General features: G+C 35.8%; 2 protein-coding genes across 5 annotated transcripts; both read right to left on the minus strand.

Annotated features, from left to right (window-relative positions):
- Positions 1–682: 682 nt before the first annotated feature.
- Positions 683–7997, minus strand: LOC110889765. 4 transcript variants are annotated; one of them, XM_022137332.2, is made up of 8 exons: positions 7844–7997; positions 6306–6558; positions 6102–6225; positions 5161–5465; positions 2944–4522; positions 1758–2011; positions 1477–1564; positions 683–855 (listed from the first exon to the last, which is right to left on the minus strand). In XM_022137332.2, the coding sequence occupies exons 1-7, from the start codon at positions 7918–7920 to the stop codon at positions 1493–1495; spliced, it is 2664 nt and encodes an 887-aa protein (XP_021993024.1). In that variant the 5' UTR covers positions 7921–7997; the 3' UTR covers positions 683–855; positions 1477–1492. The 4 variants fall into 4 exon arrangements, with proteins under 4 accessions (XP_021993024.1, XP_021993023.1, XP_021993022.1 ...); XM_022137331.2 differs by having other exon boundaries at positions 691–1065; XM_022137330.2 differs by having other exon boundaries at positions 691–1075.
- Positions 7998–12240: 4243 nt separating this feature from the next.
- Positions 12241–14272, minus strand: LOC110887869 (ATP-dependent DNA helicase pif1-like). The gene is made up of 2 exons (XM_022135433.1): positions 13999–14272; positions 12241–13901 (listed from the first exon to the last, which is right to left on the minus strand). Exons 1-2 carry the CDS (start codon positions 14270–14272, stop codon positions 12241–12243), a joined length of 1935 nt encoding a protein of 644 aa, XP_021991125.1.
- Between the last annotated feature and the right edge of the window lie 1697 nt (positions 14273–15969).

Genomic DNA, 15969 nt, shown 5'->3' on the forward strand with positions numbered 1-15969 from the left:
ACTTGTCTACACAAGTGAAATCAATTATTCTATGGCATTTCCCAGAAAAGAATCTGTGAATCGATGCACGATCATCTCTTTATACTCTGCCCACGTAATGTCCGTGTACGTCGTGCTTTCAGTGAGTTTGATGCCATTGAAGTGCCTCCCCCTCGAGATGAATCACCACTATTTTCAGTTTAAACTGCGACGGTGTTTCATCAACAAGGAAGAAGTGCTCTACCCGATAGATCCAATCATCCACATTGATTCCATTGAATTTTGGAAATTCAAGTTCACAGAATCTGCCTCGTAGCCTATCGTCAAGATTTCCCAATTGATTCACCTCGTTTGATGGACCTTCACCCGGTACATTCTGATTCACCGTCATACTGAAACTTTGAATCAGATCTTCAATCGTAGTGTTCATGGCATTCGCCGCCAATGATTTCTCCGTTGAAATTCGACCTTCTTCCGCCGCTTTCCGGCCATCTTCGTTTCTTGATTCCGAGTTACTGTCATCATTCTTGAAATTCCAATTACCGTTGTGTGTGGTGGTAGTAATCACCGGTATGGAGCGTTAGAGAGAGATAGAGGAAGTACAACCTACCGACTAACTTCCAAACGAGTTCGCTATTCACTTACAGAGCACGACATAAATCCATATATGCATCTTAATCCGCAAGAAACTACACACTGAAAGTCCATACGAAACTTGAACACCAAGTTACCAGTCACTAATTGATCAAAGAAACCTCAAAATACACTGTAAACAAGTCGAGTCAAATACACAAACAATTAATCATTTCAGTTCTATTCTTGCTACATCATCATCATCATCATCCTATCAGCCGAAACCGAGTCCACTTTATACTTCTATAAATCACAAAAATCTCTTCACATCATAATAGATTCGAACGGATCATCAAAAGAAGAAACAAAGGTGAAAAATTCAAATAGCAATATTAATTATACCACTAAAGACATTCATAATTCTGATGGTTCTAATAAATACTAGGAACTAAAATGGTTAACTCTGTCTAACGAGCCTTGGAAAGAGTTGTCGAGTTTTCCTTGTAGCTACGGCTGCACAAGACTGCAAACAAAATAAGCAAATACGTGCCTATGGCAGGTGCTGGGTCCACACTAGATCATGTTATATCTCTAACGGGTCAAATAGGTTAAATGATCAAAAGTCTCACAAGGTGTATTACTAACGCATAAACTCTGCAAATTATTATTTTATGTAATAAAACTATAAAATCCTATAAATTTGTAATCAAATTTGACACAGTAATTATCTATATTCTATAAAGAGAGAAAAATGATTCATATGCCTAATAAGGCATTCTTTTAAGCATAATTATTAGGCATGTATATCATTACTCACAAAAAAAAATTGGAAAAAAGTGAAGTCAACTGAACCCGTTTTGACCCGAACCAAAAAATTACCGATTTTAAACAAGCAAATTGCAGAGAAAGTTGACGAAAATTTACCAGTGGATATTTATTTTTAACTTTGGCCACGGTTTCTGTTGAAGGAATGGCGTGCCATGAGTTTTTTACCAGAACCTTGATGATCATCCTGCAAGCGTTAATGTAATCAATTTACAAGCAAAAAATTACATAATTTTTTTTTCCTTTATAGAATGCACTATGAATTTCATGATGTTATTTTCTTGTAAACTCCAGTCCTAACTACTAAAACGTCTATTAATGTAAAAATTACAATTTTTTTTTTTTTGTAAAATTATGAGATAAATAAAGGGTTGATATACCTTGTACAGAGACGCAGCTGATTCGGATTCAACCGTTTGATTTTGTTCAGTCCCTTGAAAGCCATCTAAAGCATCTAAAGTTAACTGCCACCCACAAAGGGCTAAAGCACTAGAACTTGAACTAGCACCGTTATTACTGTTGATAACACCAGCTGCAGCAACATTACCGTTAACCCAAGGGCAGAAAAAATTATGATGCTTGATTGGATCAAACTCAACAGGTTCTTCAAACTTGCTTTCTCCATTTGGCGGCCCTAAATAATATTAAAAAAAAAAGACAGACATAATTCAGCAGCATGGAACATGATAGAATCCTGCTAAAAAAATCGAATGATGAAAATGCCCATTTGATGATGTGTAAACATGTTATAGGTTTAAAATTCTTGTTTTTTTATAAAAAGGGATATTAGTCATCTGGCTGTCAGAATTGGCATAAAAGAAACTAAATGCATACTCGGGGGTAGGGCTGCAAACGAACCGCACGTTCAGCGAACAGTTCGTGAACCATTCGGCAGGAAGTTCGTTTGTGTTCGTTAGTTTAATAAATGAACGAACACGAACAAAAAATTTCGTTCGTTTAGTTAAATGAGCAAACATGAACAGAGGCCGCGTTCGTTCATTTATGTTCCATAGTTAGTTGGTGCTTATAATTTTTATATTTTATTTAAATACTTCAAAATTCGGACGAATATAACATTTAATAAGTATCAGTGTATTATATATTATGTTCATGATGCTTGTTTGTCTTCAATTGTTTTCATTTTGTGTTCATGAACATTAGTGTATTATATATTCTGTTCATGATGCTTGTTTGTCTTCGTTTGTTTTCATTTGTGTTCATGAACAGTTTGTGTTCATGAATGTTCGTTCGCTTTCATTAACTAAAATTAACAAACAAACATGAACACGTTCATTTCCTTAACGAACGAACACGAACAAAAAATCTCGTTCGGTAAGTGTTCATGAACAATTCGTGAACATATATATTTCCTTAACAAACGAACACAAACAAGGCCTTGTTCGTGTTCATTCGGTTCGTTTGCAGCCCTACTCGGGGGCATTAATGAAAATGAATACTTGGGTGGCATTCATATATATTATTCTTTTTAAAAAATAATCATTATTTGAAAAACATGATAAACAGCTGGTTATCTAACTTTTTTAATAAACAGGATTTTTCACCTACCTAACCCGTTTGCTGGTGGATAACTTGGGTACCCATATTCTTCATTAGGAGACGACTTACGGGCCTGCATCACTTCATCTTTTGATACTTCAAGGCCCGAATATACAACCGCGTTGCAAGAAAGAGAAGGGTGTGAGTTTTGTTCATGTGGTAACAGATTTAAATCACTAGTTTTCTCACCACTCTCAACCGATTCACCTTTAACCGAACCAACAACCTTCGACCCACTATCCCCCCTTCCGGAATATTCTTGTTGCATTTCTTCCGGAACAAACTCACCGGTTTGACCTTGATTCTCCGTCACACCAGTAACCGGTTCCATGTCACCAACAACACTTTCAGTTCTATGAATCAAACCGTGAATCTCCGCTTCATGGCTCGCAGCCATTCCGACACTACCGCCACTAACCGCCAAGCTAGGACCGTCCCGGTCCCGCATGTAACCCCTGGCGGTTTCGGTATTCAGTACTTCGTCATCGTTAGTGCTGCTAACGCCTATTTCACTGTTGACCCAAACCGCAGGCGGGCACGTGCTTTGTTGAGCCTGGATGCTTTGGTTCATGTCGGAAGTTTCGTTCGGGTCAGGGTTAATCGCTGATGTGGACGGGTAGTTGACCTCATCGATAAACACCGGATGGTTTTCGACGCTTTCCATAGAATCATTATCTTCACTATGACAAATCGTATCCATTGCGATAACAGAAGAAGCGCGTGCTGCGTGTTCATGGCCATGGCTTGACGGACCGGCCTGACCGATATCGAAATACAAGGTCTGACTGGGACCTGCACCGGATGACGACTCGCAGGCTCGTTTAGACGGGCCTGTGGACGTCTTGCTGTCGTTGATTTCGTCGCCGTCACGGTCAATGACGACACCCTCGACGCTATCCGCCTGGCGAATCAGCCCGTGTGGTCTATCAACAGTGGACCCACCTTCGTCAACGTTCCGTTTGAAAGTAGTGGGACCTCGGGATTCATATGATGCTGCACGGTCACCAACCTCGCTGCCAGCTGGCTGCCCGATGACTAGATCGCGACCAATATTCACATCTTGATATAATTCAGATATCGGTCGTTTATGCCCGTGACCAGTCGAAAATCCACTCCCCATCGTAAGATTTAAATCCATCCTGACGTTCGAATTTGCCGCTTCATCAACGTCCTCTGTCTGCTCTTCTTCCGCCCCATCAGCAGCCACCCACCCGCTAATGGCACTAGCGGCACTTACTCCACGCGTTATCGCCATCTTTTTACTCGTTTCGGGAACATCGATGTTGTTTGGAGCAAGACGAGCGGGAAGATTGACACGAACAAAGTCCAAGATCCTCACTGTCGCGCCACATAAGCTACAATCCAGCAGCAACGATCCGGATTCAAACTTTGACCTGACTCGAGAGCCTTTTCTAGTTGAGTTAGAGAAACGTTTCTTGTTTGGGCCTCGATCTTGTAACGGGTCGTAATCTTTAATTGGACTGAACGAACCACCGTTTCTAGCTGATTGAGCCGAATGCTCTTCGCAATCTTGAACGTTTGGAAGCCACCTCGGCTCCCATCCACATAGACTTATCAACTTCTGAGCCTGATGATAGAAGATAATATCAACTTTAGTAGAAAATTTTCCCAAACTAAAAGAACAAAATAGGTAGGGCTGCAAACAAACCAAACGTTCAGCGAACAGTTCGTGAACCGTTCGACGGAAAGTTCGTTTATGTTCGTTCGTTTAATAAATGAACGAAAACGTTTAGTTAAATGAACGAACATGAACAAAGGTTGTGTTCGTTCATTTATGTTCGGTAACGTGTTCGTTTATGTCCGTTGTGTCCAATAGTTCATCTGTGTTTTTAATTTTTATTTTTTATTTAACTATGTCAAAATTCCGACAAATAGTTCATCTGTGTTTTTAATTTTTATTTTTTATTTTTTATGTCCGTTGTGTCCAATAGTTCATCTGTGTTTTTAATTATGTATTTTGTTCAAGAACGCTTGTTTGTGTTCGTTTGTTTTCATTTGTGTCCATGAACATTAGTTTGTGTTCGTTTGTGTTCATTACCTAAAATTAACAAACGAACACATTCATTTTCTTAACAAACGAACACGTCGTTCAGGAAGTGTTCATGAACAGTTCGAGAACACATATATTTCTTAACAGACGAACACAAACAAGGACTTGTTCAGTTCGTTTGCAGCCCTAAAAATAGTGATACAGTATTATCTTACACGCAAATATATGCTTATTTCCGAATCAGACATAATGTCTGCCGGATAACCAGACGACTGGGCTAGAAATCGGTCAATCTCTAGACCTCTAGAAAGCTTCATCTGGTCAAGAGCCGAATTAGCCACAACGGGTAAATACGGAAACTGAATCAGTCCGTCACAACGGTCCTTGTAACCACCGATCAGAGCGGATGGTGGGGTCGGAGGAAACTGAACCAAGCTTGCGGCACAGCTGTTTCCTCTCCAAGGACAGGTGGCATTATGTCCTTCGTCCAGCAGGTTAGCAAACTCTTCACCGTTTTCACCTGTTTATATAGAGCACAAAAACTTAAATATACGCCAGTGTGCACGGTTCGGTTTTCGGTTATTGAAAAACGTTCGGTTTTCGGTTTTAGCAATGGTTCGGTCTGGTTTTTCGGTTTTTTCGGTTTTTGGAACAAAATACATAAGATTCAAAAATTAAAAGTATAATTCAAGATGCAAGAATATTTCTTAAATGTTTACATTTGGGTTATTATAATTAACCTTTTTAATTAATATTGTTCACATAAACCTAACCTTCTAATCTATTTTTATGTTTTTCCAAAGTTTTTATTATAACATCTTCTTATATAATACTTTGAAATCAATAAATTTATATCTTATATTTGGTTATTTATTGTAGGCAATGCATTTCAAAGATAGATAAACATGCTAATGTTTTTATTATAAATGCTTAACATTCAAGAATAAAACTAATAATTTCTAAATCAATATATAACAAACATTAAAAAGATGACTTTTTAGGTTATTTGGTTCCGTTTGTTTTTCGCTTTTCAAAAAATGTAAAACCATAACCGAACCGTATATTTCAGTTCTTTTTTTGTGCGATTCGTTTTTTCCGGTTTTCTGCTCACCCCTACACCAGCCTGGCAAATAAAGTTAATTATATCAGCATTCACCTTCTGTACGAGCCCATGAATCTTGTGCATCGTATGTCAGATTTTCCCCACAAGCCTCACACTGAATCGTATCAACATCTACATTCACCCAACCTCGTCTAGCACAAGAAAGTGAACTAGCAGCCTGCACAAAAAACAGTAAAATTTATCACAAATTTTGACAAGAATAAATAATTCAAACGTTAAATAAACCGATTTTCAAACCTTAGGTTTTCCAAACCAATTAGCAGGACTGAAAGTAGACAACCGTCTTAAAAGATCACCCCGTTCCCATGGTCTGCATGAAGGCTTCGACGAACCAAGAGCCGAACCACCCGCACTCGTACTCAACGAGATCCACATGGGCTGTGAGCTAACTCGCGAAAGTGAACCAGCTTTCGACCCCTGACCATGACCTAACCAGTCTGCAGCACTACCAGCATTGGTGGCAACAGCTGGTGATGATGCTCCAGCAGAGCTAAAAAACATAGATAAATTAACTAGATGATTCGTTGATTACATTTACAACACATGTACATTCGCTGTATGCTAAGTAGTTAATGCGGTAAAATATCGGATATCGGTCAAGGACCGATATTTGAGATTTCGGTTGTATCGGTAATTTTAATATCATGCTAAATTTATATATATAGCAATTTCACACTAAGACCATGTGTAGTGGGGCGTTTTTTTTTTTAAATTTCAAAAATAATGCCCAAAAACGCCCCCCTCCCATTACATAGGGCGTTTTTTGGCTTTTTTTTTTTTGAAAAAAAAAATGAATTTGGCGTTTTATATAAAACGCCTTCCCCCTTCTCCCTTGTCCAATCATCTTTCAGCCCCCTTCTCCTTATCCAATAAGATTTTTTCTGTGTTTTTTCTTTATTTTATTTAATGCCCAATAATGCCCCATCCCCACTACACCCATTTTAGAAAACGCCCAATAATGCCCCTTTGCTGACTGGACCGCCACATGGCGTAAAATGCCCTAGGGTGGGGGCATTATCTTCCCCTTCCACTACACATGGTCTAACAATTGTAACAAGTAAGAACTGACTAAGACTTAAAACACTAACATTTAACAGTAACAACTAACAACTAAGACTTAAAACACTAATAGCAGCAATAAGAAGAAAAATGAACGGTAGAAATAAGAAGAATGGTACTGATATCAGGAAAATCAGTGATTTATCGATCAAATATCGGTCCTATATCGGTCAAATATCGGACAGTATCGCTGATATTATTGGTACCGATATTTTGTACCGCTATCTCGGCAGGGGACCGATAACCGATATATCACTGATATTGATATATCGGGATATTAACTACATAGGCTGTATGCGCTAAACGAAAACTTCATCATTAATTCATTCTGTTAAAGTATTAAACCTACTCAATGCTAGCTCATAGGCCCAAAAACATAGAATAATTTCTAATTTACGTGTCAAATACTGAGATTCATTCATATTTCATACAGCATTCCGAACAACAAATGTACAAATTCAATTATATAGAAACAAAATCTAGTTAGGTCAATAAAACAAACATCAATTAACAAACCTATAAATCCATAAAACATAATTAAAAAATTCCCAAATTAACCTACATACCTAATTGAACCAAAAGGCATAAAATATCCAAAATCCCTAAACAAAAACAACAATTCACGACACAGATAGCAATCAATTGAACAGTATCTGGTAAAAGGTGAGGAAGAAAGTTGCAATTGAAGGGGGGGAAATTAGGGTTAGGGTTTAGACCTGGCAGCAGCGGTAGGAGGAGGAGAATTGGGGAAAAGTAAGGGGTCACCGGAGGAGCTGATTCCTTCTTCCCTCATGGAAAATGAAGAGAGAGAGAGTTTGTTGAATGAATAAATGATCACTGAAATTGATGCTGCTGCTGCTGCTACTGTTGTTATTGTAGTACGTTTATATGGATCGTAGCCGACTACAGGATTTTGTACCTTGCCACGTGAGTCGTGCGTGATCGCGTAGACTTGGTGCAACAAAAAAAAATTATCCGTTCCGTATTAATGGGTTACTAGGTGGTACACACGTGTGAATATACGGATTTGTTCTAATAACGATCGGAATTAAATGTTGAAAAAAAATATTATAATATATTATTTAAATTTTTGTGTTTAGTTACATATGTTTATAAAACAATGTTAAAGATAGTTTGTTTTAGTGTACATGTTTGATATAGAATGAAAGTATGACCTAATTTTATGTTGTCTAATAACTTCTTATATACGACATTAAATTTTTTTTGACACATTGTTAGTGTAAAATTCAGTAAAGGTGCATTGTTATTGTATAATTCAATAAAAGGCCTATTCATTTTAGGTTGTAAATAATCAAATTTCAGAATGGGCCAAAGACCTTGAATCCAATTAGAAGCTGTCAATGGGCTTGTGGGTTGAAGTCCATTAGAACCTGTCTTTGAAATATAGCCCTAAAGGCATATTGAATCGAACATTTACATCTTTCGGAACTAACTTGTGAGAACGAACAGACAGCTTTCTTCAAGGTCTTTGGCAAGTCAATCCACAGGTAATCATCTATATGCATCAATCGAACAGTTTGTTCTTCTAAAATCTTTTCTTCTGGTAATTTATTATACCACGGTTGTATATGTTCGGCTCTTGGGTATTTATTCTATACCTTATACTTCTGATTTTCATATTGATGATCGATTGAAGTTAATAGTTGTAGGCATTGATGATCGATTGAAGTTAATAGTTTAGTATTTGTCAAATTATTTTATTTCACCTCAATTAGGGCAATGTTAAAAATGACTGTTTATTAGATTTTGTACGATTATGTATGGGATGATATTTGCTGAACTGGACCAAGTTACCGCAAGTCTAGACTAATAACAGATCATGCTCGAGTAATAATATGTATTTTAATAGAATTTTGATTTGATTTTCTAAAAAATAGTGTAATTCTCAAATGCTTTTTGACTGTAATTCTGAAATGTCAGCTACTTGTGGATTCTAAAGTCGTTCAAAATCGTATCGACTTACATGGGAATTATAGTGCAGATTTAATATACATTGTATGGATGTATGATTGAAGATTTGCAGGGCCGGCCCAATGCTTATCAAAACCTAGGCTCGGGTCTAGGGCCTCCAAACTTTTAGGGCCTCCATTTAATATAAAAGTGATATATAATATATAATTGTTTTGATTCTATAGATCTATTAACTTCGCTAGTGTAGTGGTATTAGCCCTGCCCTAGTCTTGTAAAGACCCTAGCTCGAATCTCATAAGCAAAATATTTTTTTTCTTTTTGGCGCATCCTTCTAGTGACATTAAACGAAAGACTCATAAGCAATATATTTTTTTCCTCTTGGTGCATCCTTCTAGTGACATTAAACGAAAGGCTGAGATATATTAATTAAATAAAGTTGTGATACTGTAATTATTTCAAGTATTTTTATCAAATGCAAAGCAAATTAAAAAATAAAATGGAATTATATTGTGTAAAAAATAGAAAATAGGGTATTAATGTCTAGGTATCTAAAAACCCGATTTTTTAATACCCGATCATACCGAAACACGGTTTGGTTCCCGAAATTGGGTATTAGAAAAACCCGATTTTTGCACCTCTAATGTCAGTCAATAACAAAATTAGGCCTCCACTTTGTAATTTGCTTAGGGCCTCCGAAAACGTAGGAACGGCTTTGAAGATTTGTAATGTACATATGACTGGCTGTTATGTAATGGGCTAAATTTTGTTAGTTGACCTTTTAAAACAACAAATGTCAGAAATCAAATATGGAGAAATAATCAAAATCTGCAAGTTTATGATGTTTAGTCCTCAAATTTTGTATAAAGATTTTGTATAAAATTTTGTATAAAAATTTTGTAAGATTATGTTGTTTATTATAATTTCAGTTTGTGTTTTTGACATTGAAAAAGTGCGGATATATACTTTTGGGTTGGAACAGTAGATTGTATTATTGCTTAGCAACAGGGAATTAGTCAACAGTTGATTGGATTGAACAGTAGATTGAGTGTGCGTTAGGAACAGTATATTGGACTAAACAGTAGATTGAGTGTCATTTAGGAACAATCGATTGGGTTGATTAGCAACAGGAGTTTTGGTTGATTATTCAATCAATGAGCTAGCTGAACGTTAATACAACTTGTCCCTTGTTAATCAATTATTTGGTCATTCATATTCAACAGTTATCGGCACTATTGTAGTTTAGATGATACATTTATGTTTTCAAGTCTTTGTTCGTATTCTTATCATTTTTAGAATAATCTTTTAATATTTTATTCTTTTATTTATTAATGATATTAATAGTATTTTATTTGATACTTCAAAGTTATAAGGATGTATGGCTTTGCATGTTACATGGAGGACAACCAAAGAAAACGTTTGGTTAGTACCCTGCTCTCGGTTATGGTAAATTTAGTTTTCTTTATAATATCATATTACACAATTTCTAATTTTAATTTATTTATACATAGGTTCTCCCAAAAAATATAAACAATTTTTTGGGTAAAGAGTTCTCCCAAAAAAATATAAACAATGGATAACAGAGTTTAACTATCCATTGGGCTTTGTGAAAGTGCGGACAACGAATGGGCAGGTCTTTGAAGTGAAGGTATATGAGTTAGCAAACTTCTGTTATTTTTACAATGGGTGGTATTCTATGGTTGAAACTTTGAAGCTACAATTTGGATCCTGGCTGGTATTTCAGTATGAAGAAGCATTATCAAGTTTTCGAATATTTTATTTCTATGACAATATTGAATTTGCTCCATCTGATTATTTTTACTACAGACCCAATGGTGATTTTGATAAACCTGATGCTATGGTACGTAGTTCACAATCTGAATTCATTATATTGATTATGGTTTGTTATTTATTTATTGTTAGTATATATATATTACTAATATCTATTTTTTTTTTTCATTGAAGCATATCAATTGTGTATTTGTACATCACAAGATGGACAATACCATTCCAAACTATCCAGTTGTTATTAGAGGTCCTGGGAAGCTTAAAGTGTTTGTTCGAATGGAAGTTTTTGACAATCAGCTTTACATAACAACTGGATGGGATCGGATTAAGAAGAAATTGTCAATAACTGATGAGCATATGCTTGTGTTTGAAATGATTGATCTTCATACTTTTGATATGTTCGTTTTCAATTGTTCAAAAAATGATGATTTAGTGTTGCCGCCGGAATTATATGCTACTGCTGTTAAGGAAGAAATTGAAGAAGACGTTATTAGTATTTCTGATGCTGAAGATGTGGATGAAGTTACTAACGGCATAGAAGCTAATATGCTCCCTGTAACCAGGAATGAGGAAACTATTCCAGTAGTTTTCCGTGTGGACAATCATTTTGTAAGTTTATGTAACCAAAAAGTACTAACAGGACTTTAGGATGTATTAACCATATCATTATATTATCTTTGTTAACATAATTTGTTTTTTGTTACAGCGCATTAAAAAAAGATCTTGCTAAAAAAATTGGCTTAGATAGGAAGAGGTGTTTAAAGATTGTAGATGCTGAAGGTAATGTTTGGGATGTTCAAGTTGGAATCGAGTCTCCGGATGGTCGGTTTTACATAAAAAACATGAAGAAGTTTGTGAAGGACAAAAAGATGGTTCCTCGTGAAGAATTTACCCTTAAGTTCGTGATGGGTAAAGGTATTTTCTTGTTTGACTAAATGCTTGTACGGCTGGTGGAGTTAATGTTATAATGTATGGAAACAATGTTTTTTGTTTGTGGTTTTTGGTTTACTTAAAAGTGTTTTGTAATTGTTGAAACCGGCAGTTTTAACCTTGTGGTACGAAGGGTGTACATACAGATCAGTTTTTTTGGTTGATGAAATACTAAAATTTCAACGTATTAAAAACATGTATTGTTCCTAATGACTAACGAATGGAAGAATTACTTGCATTAGTTATTCCTTGTGTTTTGTATATATGTTATTCTTATTTGCCTTTCATTGTCTTATAACTGTTAAATCTATCACAGTTTAAACATGGATACTTTTTGTTAAAACAATATTAATAACAATCATTATTATTAGATAAAAGAAACATGCAGATATGATATTCAAAAGATTATAACATATTCCTTCATACATGAAAAAGACTTTTATACAAAATGATATTTTTACGACCACTATAGATTTTGTAGAACTTCTTTGTAGACCACGTTAGTTGTGGTTTTACACACTTGTTTTCCTCTGTCACATATCAAAATCTTCAAACCGCTCATACTCTTTACTCGAGATACAGCTACGTATAGTTGCCCGTGACTAAAAACCGGACGTGGAAGATATAGTCCTACACGTTCAAGTGATTGTCCCTGGCTTTTGTTGATGGTCATTGCAAAGCACAGGGATAGTGGGAACTGTCTTCGTGCAATTTTCACCGGTAATCTTTTATCGCTTGGTGTCATTTTCAATCTTGAAATCAAAGTATGATGACCTATATTAGTTCCGGTAATAATCTTTGCTTCAATTACAAGTTTTCCAAGTTTTGTTACTTGAAGTCGTGTACCGTTACACAAACCATTTGTTTGATCAATGTTTCTAAGTAACATTACCGGAGCTCCAACATTAAGAACCAATTTATGGTTAGGTAATCCTGATAAATGCATTTTGTTTAGCACATCTGGAGGAAACAACGCCATGTCAAGGTCGGTTTGTTGCTCAGTATCACATAAAGAATCCGAACTTAGATATATCTTCTCTTCACCAACGATACTATTTAACAGTTCTGTGTTTATTGAATCAACAACATCATTTGTGGGAGCAAGAATGGCTCTTTGTTGAAAGTAATTTGAATCCCACATAAAGTTTTGCATATCCGGATATGTGAATGAGATCAATGAAGATATAGGATTGATTTCATCTAATATAAGTAGATCATCTGGAATTTCAATCTCTACCTCTCCATTATTTGGATCACCAAGTAGACCATCACCAAGGCGTAAAATCCATTCAGCAAATTCCTTGGTCTCCTGAAGATTACTTGCTTTTGTACCGACTTTTAACCTCATGTTTTTAGTTAGTTTGAGTAACTGACAATCCTGCCATATATAAGAAAAATTCAATGAAGAATTTACAATCATGCTTCTGGTACCTTTTGGAATGATCAGAAGGATTTGTCTAAAATCACCGCCAAAAAGGACTATCTTTCCGCCAAAAGCCTTGGACTGCAAGGACGAATTATTGGAACGGACTATATCTCTCATTGTTCTATCCAAAGCTTCAAAACAATGCTTATGTGTCATTGGCGCTTCATCCCAGATTATCATCTTAGTTTCTTTTATTAAGCCTCCTAGCTCACTGTGCGGTTCTATAAAACATATAGAATCCTCGTTAACGTTTATCAGAATTACAAATCTGGAATGAGCTGTTCTACCGCCATCTAATAGAAGTGATGCAATACCACTAGATGCAACATTCAAAACAATTTCACCTTTGGAGCGTAACGCAGCTGCAAATGTTTTCCAGAGAAATGTTTTACCAGTTCCACCGTAACCATATAGAAAGAAAACACCTCCATTTCCTTTAGCAACTGCATTCATGACAGTTTGATACACTTTTTGCTGTTCATCAGTTAAAGATTTTAAGAAAGATGCAAGTTCCTTTTTTAAGCTACTCCGATCATAGGAAAGTTCTTTCATTATCATTTGATTGTTCAATGCTGAAATGTAGTTCCCAGGAACATTTGGCATGTCAGAAAAGCAGCTTAATGTACTTCCATAAGCAAGTAACAATTTTTCGATATGTGATAAGCAAATGGTTTCAATCTCTTCCTCTGGAAGAACCAAATCTAAAAAATAAAACAGATGTTTGGTAATTAGCATATAAAAATATTTCATTACAAACGGAATGGAATCTTTGAGCTTTATTTAAAGTTTCAAAATTACCAGAAATACCAGTAACCCTCCGTTGATGATATAATATATCTTCACACAACAGAGATTTTGTTTGTGTCCAGAAATGACCAGGCCTAGAAATGGAATTTGACATCAACAACATTACAAAAAATGTACGCAAGAAATCAGAAGTGGACCATGTGCTTGCTTCCTTCATGGCAATTATATACTCATTATCATCATCCAACAGACCGCGAGCGAGGCATGCATCTTTAAAGGTAGGATAAATTTTTCCATCAACTGTTTTTATATCATCAAAACTCATTGGTCCTATAACGTGATTCAATAAAATTCTCAAGAAATAACAATCACCAAGTGATAGAGGTACATAATGTATCCTACCAACGGCACCAAAAGGTCTTTTTCTACGAATCCACTTTCATTTTTTACGTATCCATACAAAGTGTCTTGGAAACTCTATATACTTCAATGTTCTGGCGAATACATCCGTTTGGTTACATTTCATCCATTCTGTAAACATAGTCATTTTCACAGTTAGGTTACTGACCACGTCACACAAGTTTGAATTATCGTCATAAACAATAGCCTGACCATCTTCGCAATGAAAAGGCAATATTTCAACAGATGGAACTCAATAGTGTATGTCAAACTTGAAGATTCTCCAAGCAGCTTCACATGCTGAAACATATCTACAATCAAGATATGCTTTAACTTCAACTACTTCTGTTTTGTTTGAGCGATTTTGATTATTGGTCATTTCCTCATTTTCCTTGTTCACGCCAGCAGTTGTCGTACTTTGGTAAACAGAAGCTGTCACTCTATCCGGACCCTTATTAATGTATTTGAACAAATATTTGATGGATCCTGTTTGGTTACACCACTCAACATTTATGTGACACTGATACTTTTTGAGTAACATAGCATTGTATGGAACTACAAACCTATTGTCAAGCAACACGCCATTTTTTTCTACAGTGTTACATGTTTGACGACGACGGTAGATAGGATATCCTTCATAATCAACACAAGTCTCATCTACATACTTTTTCGGAAACTTCTTTGAACATTTTAAATTAACCATGCATGGACAATGAGGGTTGTCTGTACCACACGGACCGTGCATCATAAACTGTTTGACAAGTTCATACAGTTCAACATCCGTCTCTTTGTCAGGTATTTCAGCACTAATAGCCAAATCAATTTCTTTAGTAGTTGGAAACTTGTTCGCGACACTTAAGAACAAACATATATGAGCATGAGGTAGACCACGTTTCTGAAATTCGATTGTATAAATAACTGAAATATTACATGAAAAAAACTGTTAGTAAAGAATTTATGGTTGACAAATTAATGAAAACATTTTACAATCACTTACTTGCTTGTATCTCACCAAAGAATTTATGTTTCTTGAAATCTTGAATTAGATGATTGATTTTAATTTTGAATACACGTGAGATAATATCCGGTCTGTCTTGAGGATTCAGCCGTTTGTCTTTTAAACATCTATAAATCTCAGGCCAATTGGGATTACAGGTGACTGTTATGAAGAGATCCGGATATCCTACAGCTTTGCAGATTGCCATAGCATCTAGGTACTTTTGCATCATATATCTCGATCCGCCGGTAAATGATGAAGGCAACAAAATTCGTTTTCCACAATTTGACGCATCGCTTTCTCCACTTTCAACACTTTGATTTAAATTCTTAAAGGTTTGAGTTCTAAGTTTGGGTTGTTGTGTCTTTATGTAAGCTAACCGTGCAGATTCTATCATTGTATAAGCATCAACCACAAACTGTTGGAATAGCTTTTGAGCATTGAGTAACAATGAAAATTGTTTGGGTATGTCTTGTATTCTGTAACTAAAAAATTCTCTCATTGTGGTGTTGGTTCTAAGTATATCAGAATCAACTAAAACACCTCGATGTTTAATACCAAGTCTAAATCCATCTTCTGCATACGGGAAAATAAGTGGATATTGCAATGCAAGATAAGAGGGATGA

This window comes from Helianthus annuus, chromosome 11 (genome assembly GCF_002127325.2).
Source record: "Helianthus annuus cultivar XRQ/B chromosome 11, HanXRQr2.0-SUNRISE, whole genome shotgun sequence".
NCBI classification, from domain to species: domain Eukaryota; kingdom Viridiplantae; phylum Streptophyta; class Magnoliopsida; order Asterales; family Asteraceae; genus Helianthus; species Helianthus annuus.